Raw genomic sequence first — 9,437 nt, 5'->3', positions numbered from 1 at the left:
TTTAATCCATAGACACTATGGGCGACAAATGTAAATAGTAAAACACTTAATACTTTAATGAATATAATTATTACAGACTATATGTCATGATTCATTTGCAATGTAACAATGATGTAGTTGATAGTCAGGGACAAGACCGTGGGAAGGAGGTACATCCCGACTGGCAGAGTCGGGAGTAACTCTATGTTGAGCGGCTCCACGGACACCACTTGATGGAAGTCATGAAGGCTCTTTAACTTTGCTGTCGTTGAATCTGAAAAAATGTAAAAAAGCACAAGCTTTTAGTAGTCCACTGGTGGACATAGTACTTCGCCATTAGGCGCCATTTTACCCTTTGGCTTGACGCATATAGCTTCTGCCAGCGATTTACGAAAGTTGTCACCAACTGGAGGGTCCACCAACACTCGTTCAACCCAACGACTTATTGTTAGTTCAGCATGGTTACATTTAGAAATCAATATGCACTATAATAGTGAGTTGGTTGGAGAAATTCATTGCCGTAATTATATCGATAGTGACAACCTGATTTTTTGGTATGGCGCTAGAAAATCACATAAACATTTTGACAACCAATAGTTACCTCTTCTGTAACTCAGTGGTATTGCGGTAATTATCTGGCCAGCCAAAAGCTAAGACTTTGGATACTATCCGTTCGCTTTAAGTTTGCCGCTAGCGATATGACGTCACGTTACTCAAAGGGAAGCGTCTATGACTTTAACAAACTATATTTAAAATATTTTTTATTTATTATTATTGATTAAAATTGTGTATTTGCGTAAAATAAGACACATTAATTGCGTTTAATCACTAACTAATTGCGTTTAATCGCGGTTGGGAGAGGGGAAGCTCATTCCACGGACCGGAACTTAGCGCGAACGGGTAGTACAATCTTGAGGTGATCCATTTTCTAATCGTAGTAATTATGAACATTCAGGTTTTGTAATGTAACATTTTTAAATACTCTTAGGTCCTAGATTGATGGATGGACTACTTTTGTTGCAAGGTTAGAATACCAAATAGGTAAATAGTGATAACGCCATAGTAACGATGGTAACACTGTACCCACCTGTGCAACTTTTGTAATATATTTGCGCCAAAAATCTTTTCAGACCTAATACTTCATTCCTTAAACCTTGCCCGGTGTTGGCAATAACCACAAATATTAAATCATACCCAAACAGGTGAAACCAAATGTTTAACATCAGTCTGTAGCGTAGTATCTCTCTGCAATCATAAATAAATTATTAACAAAATAACTAGATTTTTTGGCGGGATAGTGAAGCATTATGTTCAGCACTTTGTGATGTTGGATTATTCCTGTTATTATGGTGGATTATTAATCATTAGTGTTCGTGAACGTGAATGAGTGTAGGAAAATGAAACAAAACAGTGTAACATCACTTTTAAAGTTATCTCAAGAAAATCGCCTCAGATTTCAGATAAGGGACACATATTTACTGAAAATCAAGGGAAAATCCCCCTATCTAATTTTTACTTGAATTATCATAAATATTTAACATTGTCTACATTGCGAACCACATGAAGCCATTATCATAGATTACCACCTTACTTCTTACCATAGTTAAAACACTGTAAAACAACCTAAATACTATGCTGACAAAGTGTGCTGCTGCACTAAATAAAGATAATAGCAAATAGTATCTGAAACAGAAATATTGATTAAGTACTCAATTGCAACGTTTTGGACATTAAAGTATTATTAATATAGGTTTATTAAAATTATTACTTGATTGCCAAGGCATTGATTAAGTAGTTGATTTAGTTAACTTTAAATAAATTGTTACAAAACAATTAAATAACATTCCAGCGAACCTTTGGAATAAGCGTCTTTAGTTAAAGCATTAGTGCTCTGAAGTATATTATTTATAATTAAAAGTATTGAATTATGCATTATAAAACCAATAAAGATCAATCGTGCTTCAGACAACACGTAGGACATTAGAAAATGTAAAATTAACTGTAATACATTTTGATGTTTTCTGTTGTAAAAAACAAGAACCAATGCTGTCTCCACATATTATATGAGAGTTTTAAAAATTGCAAAGCTAATAACGGCACGAGAATATTTCAACTTTGACTGCAGTAAATATTGCATGTAAGGATGATAACACTTTATTGTGTAATGTATAGACGACAGAGTAGATAATAGTTCTCTAAACTTGTTTCCTTGTCCAGGAGCATAGTAACAGATTATTAAGATATATAAAAATACTTTGTAATAGCCCATCAGTAAAATAAGGTATCCTTTCAAAGAAGTGTCACCGTTTTTATTAAACCAATAGTAAATGATAATTGGTATAGTAATAAAGATTTCGATTGTAATCAATAACGTTACGAGCACACGCTTTTTAAACGGCAAATGTAAATAGTCGCAATGTATTTAATGCTTTTTCTACGGCACACAAAAAATTTAAACCGGGGAAGTTTTCCATTGCTCGCCTTTCTCCGTTCCACGTTTCGTCTTTTAGTTATAATTTAGAAATGACTTAATTTTAGCTACCATCAGACTACCTTGAAACGAGTAAGAATAATAATACATAATTGATTTTCTGCAAACACATCAGTTCGTTCGTTTCAGCCAAATGACGTCCACTGCTGCACAAAGGCCTCCCCCAAGGTTTTCCACAATGAACGGTCCTGCGCTGCCCGCATCCAGGCTCTTCCCGCGACCTTTACCAGATCGTCGGTCCACCTCTACTCTAAGTTAATTGATACCATGTTTTCCTATAACACTATCAAATTAATTGATTAATTTCATGATATCTCCTATTTTAGTTGGTCTTGAACTTAAAACTTTAGCCATTTAGTACTTTTAGCTTTGATATACAATTTCACACAAGCTGTGTGAACAACGATTCAAAGATACTAAGCTTATTTAAAACTAGCGGCCGCCCGCAACTTTGTACACGCGTGGATCCCGTTTTACCCCCTTAGTAAAATCCTTTCTTTGCGGATGCCTGCGTCATAAGTCATAACATCTACCTGCATGCCAAATTTCAGCCCGATCCGTCCAGTGGTTTGGGCTGTGCGTTGATAGAACACTATGTCAGTCAGTCAGTCACCTTTGAGTAATATATAATTTAGATAAATATAATCAAACTCAAAAATTCGCAATTATATTTCATCGTTTCCCACAAACTTCGGTGTAACAGGCATCCCAACCTACGGCACAGCCCGAGAACTGGCAGCTCGCCCAATGGAGCGTCGGTTACCCGAATATCGGGGCACTAGCAAGATGGCCTGGATCTGGACACCCAGTTGTGTATACTTGTGGGGACGGTAAAAGGTAAATGTTGGTTACGGTAGTTAATGCTCGGTACACATGAAGATGTCGCCATAGAGACATGGAAGCGCCGTCTGGCCCAGAGCAAAGCAAGCCGTCGTACCATAAGCGCCATACATCCGGTGTTGGAGGAGTGGGTACGGCGGCAACACGGTCGTCTCTCTTATAGAGCGACCCAAATACTAACTGGCTACGGCTGTTTCGGCGACTATCTATTTCGGATAGGACGGGAGCAAAGTGCCAATTGCTGGCATTGTCGAGAGGGCATCGAGGATTCCGCGCAGCACACACTCGAAGTGTGCCAAGCTTGGGTGGCAGAGCGCGAAATCCTCGTGGAACAGGTAGGACAAGATCTCTCCTTACGGGCCATCCTGCCTCGTATGCTAGAGAGCCCAGATGCATGGCATGCGGTGCTCCACTTCTGCGAGGAGGTCATGTCGCAGAAAGAAGCGGCGGAGAGGGAGCGAGAGGCCTCGCCTGACGCTCCACCGAACCGTCGCCGACGTTCAGGACACCGCAGGAGACACTACCATCTCCATGCCCCCTCTTAAGGGTCCTCGGCCACTAGACACGGGGGTGTTTGGTGGCCGCTAAAGGAGGACCCGTGGCGGCGGCGCGCGCATGTGTTCACGCGCACCGTTAGCGAAGACCAGGGGAGGTACTACTCCCCTGAAGCCAGTCGTCGCTTGCTCAAACAGAGCGAGCCACAGTCTGGGGCGGAGCCGCGAAAGAATGTCTAGGCCATCTAGCTCGGACAATAACTCGCAGCACCGTCCCAAAGACTTCGGGAGGACACCGTCAGGTTTTAGTGAGTAGGCCCTGCCCATCTGGCAGGGAGAGCCTTACATAACCCACTGGTTCCCCCGGGCCAGTGGGTATGCAATTTCATGCATTTCCTAAAGAAAAAAAAAAAAAAAAAAAAAAAAAAAAGTTAATGCTCGGTACAGTTTGGGGCTTTGTCCGGACAAAGCCGATGCCAAAAATGGGTGGCTATAGATCGTTTTGTATCTTTTAATCGCATATCCGATTATCTTCATAGGGATAGATTAGCAAAAATTTTAAATTGTCTGTCATATTTAACTTTTTAGTGATATTTCATGCTTATTTGGGTCTCGTAAATGTTATTTTATTTTTTGCTCTGTATTACTCGTAGTTTAATCGTTATTAAATTGAAAAATATTTGCTAAGCTGGCATGCACATTCTGTATTTAATTCTACAGTTTATGAATCAACAGTTTTTAATCACCAAACATAGTACTAAAATTTTTCATATACCTACTTTTTTACTCTGTCGGAATTATTGAAAATCATTTGAATGTCCTAGACTAGTCTCGTAAAATCCGTTTCCATTCAATCATTTTTTAAAATCAATGAAACTACTAAGTAAACATTTATTACTCATTTATTCACAAATAACGACAAAGTCCTTTGTACAAACATGACTTACACGTGCTCGTTATCAAGTGAGAAGATACCGTAATTGACGTGATCAAATATCGTGATTTAATTGCAAAGATACAATAATATAGTTCACAGACAGGGACAACACTGAGGGAAGCAAATACATCCCTACTGGTAGCGTAGGAAGTAACTGTACATTGAGTGTCTCTGTCGAAACTAGATGATGGAAGTCATGCATGCTCCTCCATTTTGCAGATGGTGGATCTGTAACATTTTAATAGTTTAGTTGTTAGTATTCATAGTCATAATACAGAACAGATGTTTTAATCTAAACAACATTCAAAACCTATGAATTTGGTGAAGCCCTTAAATACTAAGTACTAACATCTGGGGGCACGGCAGTGCCCCCACCAAGTCGAGCAAAAAAGCGGCACGGCCGTACCATCCTTTTCTCGAAGCAATTCAGGCCATTTTCGACCGCCTGTAACTTCGTTGTGGATAAAACTAGAAGGCTGAATTTTCATTAGCTATGCAGGCATTGTAAAGACACGGTATATTTCAAATTTCATTCAATTTAAACCAGTAGTTTAAGAATTATAACGGGTCAAAGTTTCTTAATTATGTCACTCACTGACTGACTCACCGATCATCAAAATTCTAAGGCACTTCTAGCAGACCTAGAAGCTTCAAATTTGGAATATAAGTAGTGTTTGGTGTATGAATCAAGGAAAAACTAAAATATTTGGGGGCACGGTAGTGCAACCGCCAAGTCGAGTAAAATTTTTCAATATCGATCCAGTTTTCTAGATACATAACTGCTGTCTACAAAATACAAAAAGAAATGAGATCCCATCTAAAACAATACTTGTCAAAAAAACCAAGTCTCGCAACTCAGTTTTTCTACGGTAAAAAGTTGTGAGATCCATGTAATACCAAGTCCAGGCCAGGAAATCTTTAACGTTTTAATACATAAATATATTGACTTGGCCATCGCATGAAAACACGTGTAAATTAAATTATTTAGTGCGATGGCCAAGTCAATATATTTCTGTAAAACGTTAAATATTTCCTAGCCTGGACTTGGTATTACATGGATCTCACAACTTTTTACCGTAGAACAACTGAGTTAGGAGACCTGGTTTTTTTGACAAGTATTGTTTTTGATGGGATTGGGTTTGACGCAGAATGTGTATTGTCATTGTTACTAACGCTAGACGTAGTTACAAACATTACTATGAGGTCGCACAGGGAGACACGCGAACCACAGAGCTCTATTCAACGTTGATTGTTCGATTTGCTGCTTCACTTATGCAAGCACTAGCTTTTGCCAGCGGCTTCACCCGCGTGGAATTTAGTTTGTCACAGATTGTCATAAATTATAACCTATATGCTATTCTGGGTCATAAACAATAATAATGTAAAGTTTGATCAAAATTCGTTGAGTAGTTTTTGCGTGAAAGAGTAAAAAATATCCAGACATCCAAACTTTCTCATTTATAATATTAGTAGGATCATTTTTGTATACGGCGGTGAAGCTGTAGATACTGGCTACACAGGAGTTGCAGTGATAGGAACAATAAGTGGGAATAGTCCCGTAATTGTTATATGTGTGATGAGCGTATCTTCACCTCAAAGGCCGGCAACGCACCTGTAACGCCTCTGGGTCTGCGGGTGTCTCTTGGCGACGGTAATCACTTACCATCAGGTGATCCGTCTGCTAATTTGCCTCCTGTCACATAAAAATATATATATATATGTATTATATATACCTGCGTGTATAGAAAGCTTGCAACAAACTTTCGCCAAGAATAGTTTCAGTCTCACAACTTCGTTTCTCACACTTTGCCCTCTTAAAGCTATGATCACAAAGAGCATGCTATATATACAAAGATGAAGAAAAACGTTTAGCAGTGCCGCTACAGTGGAATCTTTCTGAAAAGAAATACACTAGACTAAATATACATATTTATAGAAAATAATATAAAATAATTTTAGTGATTGAAATATCACCTGTGTAAAAATTAGATTAAACAATCTATATACGATAAAGGTGAAGTGTGATGCCGCTAAAAATAGATAAAAGAGTATCTGAAAAATGAAAAAAATCAGTTAGGTAAATGAATTTTAAAATAAAGTAAATAATAGGTACAAAATGTATTAAATAATGTATTACTTGTTGACCAAAACACTTGTTCAGCAATCGGCAAGATTCAACGGATTGTAGATAAATTGACACATGAGTATTTAGATTGAGTTCGAGTGAGTCATTTGTCTCTTGGTCTTTCATTAGGACATTAATGGTATGAAGCATATTTCTTACAATAGCAAGTACTGAGCAATAAGTGATTAGACCTTGCATGGCCCGCGATACGCCTAATATCTCAACGATGAAATACAAAACATATGTACTCCACGACAGTGAATTATATAATAAATTCAGCGCTATCATCACTTCAACGGTTGTAAATGTCGTTATTAAAATAAAAGCAGTAATAGCAATTGAGACTCTCCTTTTAAGTTTGATCAAAAATTCACTGTAATAAGTTTGAGTTATTAGAATATTGTGTGAACGGGACAACGTTGACAGTAACTGCCTAAAGTCTTTTCCAGAACGAGGAGCGAAATATGAAATTATGAGGTTACTATAAATTATGTAAAGTGAATAGAAAATAAAAGTGAGATAGTTATTAATATTATAAGACTCTACATTATACGAGTATATCATATTAAAATGATATCTTTGGACATATACACTTATAACAAACTCGAGTAAGTTTACAAATGCTATGATTAATTTCTGTATTGTCGTCAAATACAAATAGTCTCGATGGATGTTTAATATTTTTTCTGTCACACGCAAACGTTTGAAAACTTCAAAATTCTCCATAGCACCGCTTTCGAGGTCTCACTTTTCTTAACTGAAGCAAAATAACTTAGACATTATAAAATATTTAATTTCCTTATTGACACTTTTTACGGTAATTTCGTCTATCTTTACATTGCGCCTTAAACACATAGAAGTAAAATAGATGTGTCTGTTTGTAAAGATGATAAAACAGCTCACTAATATTATTAAAGTATTATAAAAGCATTACAAAAGTATTTTCAGTACATTACTTACAAAAAATCTAAATATTTATATAACTCAAAGGTGACTGACTGACTGACTGACTGACATAGTGATCTATCAACGCACAGCCCAAACCACTGGACGGATCGAGCTGAAATTTGGCATGCAGGTAGATGTTATGACGTAGGAATCGGCTAAGAAAGAATTTTACGAAACTCCACCCCTAAGGGGGTAAAACGAAAAAATAATGAAATTGGCAGTTGGTCAGTTTTATGTTTGTATGATGATCTTCAAAACAGTTGCATTAGACTAGACTGTTACTGGCGACTGATTCATTTTTTTATAAATAATAATTAAGGTTTAAAAGCCATGAAATAGTGAACAAAAACCGCCACAGACCGAATCCATGCGGGCAAAACCGCGGGCCGAAGCTTGTAGATAATATATTTCAACATTGTCAAATGTACTTACTCAAATGAAACGACTTGAATGATGACCAATTTATGTTAGAGCTTGTGGTATTCCCTGTATTTATATTTGTATACCTATATCGTCGGTTGATTGCAAGAAGTAATTAACTAGCAGAAACATGATTACGAGAAATAGCTTTATGAAGTTTGAAGAGACAAAAAGCCATTTAAAAAAACTATATAATAGGTAGCACCGCAATGAAAATGCCGATACATAAAAATAAGTCTTAGTAAACATTTTTAGTTACTGGCATTTCAAAATAACGTACACAGTATTTAAAAAAAATCAAAATATGAAGTTAATGTCTTTTGACTGACGGCCAACTATAACAAACCAAGAAGTAATTACTTTTTACTTTATCGGATTACCGTGATACATCATGTTAAATTTAGGTAAATTACGTTTAAAATAATATAATTAACAATCATAGTAACGAAATATAATGACCTGTCATCTTCTGGGTCACATTCTAAACAAAAAATTCAGTCTCAAACAAAAATAATACAATCAATAAATTGAAACAAAATATCTTTGTAACATTATTAATTTGGCACAAAAAGTATTTGGTATATTATTATAGCCCCTTATAAATAATACAATGTGAGTCACGATAAAGTGTACGAAAATAGATGAAACTAGAGCTATTTTTATCGACAAAAAGAGGTATTTTTTTTTTTTACAATTTTTTTTTTCTTCAGATTACGTATTGCAAAGAAAACGTAATAACTTCTGAACTAAGAGGTATATCCCATAAAAACAGTAATAAAGCTAAATAACAGGCGATACTAAAAAAAATACATAAAATAGTCAGAAAATGCTAAAAAATATTTAAAAAAATATACTATTTTAGAAACTGTAGTTTGTATTTGAACGTTTGAATATTCAAACGTTCGCTACTGTATGTCTCGTATGAGACATACGAGTAGATACCAGTCGTATTACATACCAGCGTTAAGAGTGTAGAGTTTACACTGCTCTGTTGGAACCTCTCGGTTATTCTTATTATTCTTTATGATCATTCTACTGTTTTTAAACTCTTAGTAGGCTATGTCACAAGCTGCTTAAAATGCGTGTACTGTCCCATTTGCGAAGTGGCCTAAACAATGGCCGCATAGCAGCAGGCAATCAAGATGTCATTAAAGAAATTGTCTTCCTGTAATGGAATTAACAACATTGCTTGATAAGTACCTA

At 36.4% G+C, this 9,437-nt stretch overlaps 1 protein-coding gene across 1 annotated transcript; it reads left to right on the top strand.

The window, feature by feature from the left end:
- Positions 1-3,330: 3,330 nt before the first annotated feature.
- On the top strand, positions 3,331-3,855 carry LOC135074263 (uncharacterized). The gene has a single exon (XM_063968549.1). It carries the CDS (start codon positions 3,331-3,333, stop codon positions 3,853-3,855), a length of 525 nt encoding a protein of 174 aa, XP_063824619.1.
- Positions 3,856-9,437: the final 5,582 nt, after the last annotated feature.

This window comes from Ostrinia nubilalis, chromosome 8, assembly GCF_963855985.1.
Source record: "Ostrinia nubilalis chromosome 8, ilOstNubi1.1, whole genome shotgun sequence".
Classification (NCBI taxonomy): domain Eukaryota; kingdom Metazoa; phylum Arthropoda; class Insecta; order Lepidoptera; family Crambidae; genus Ostrinia; species Ostrinia nubilalis.
The sequence above is the reverse complement of the archived record's forward strand: the minus strand, read 5'-3'. Positions and strand labels throughout refer to the sequence as shown.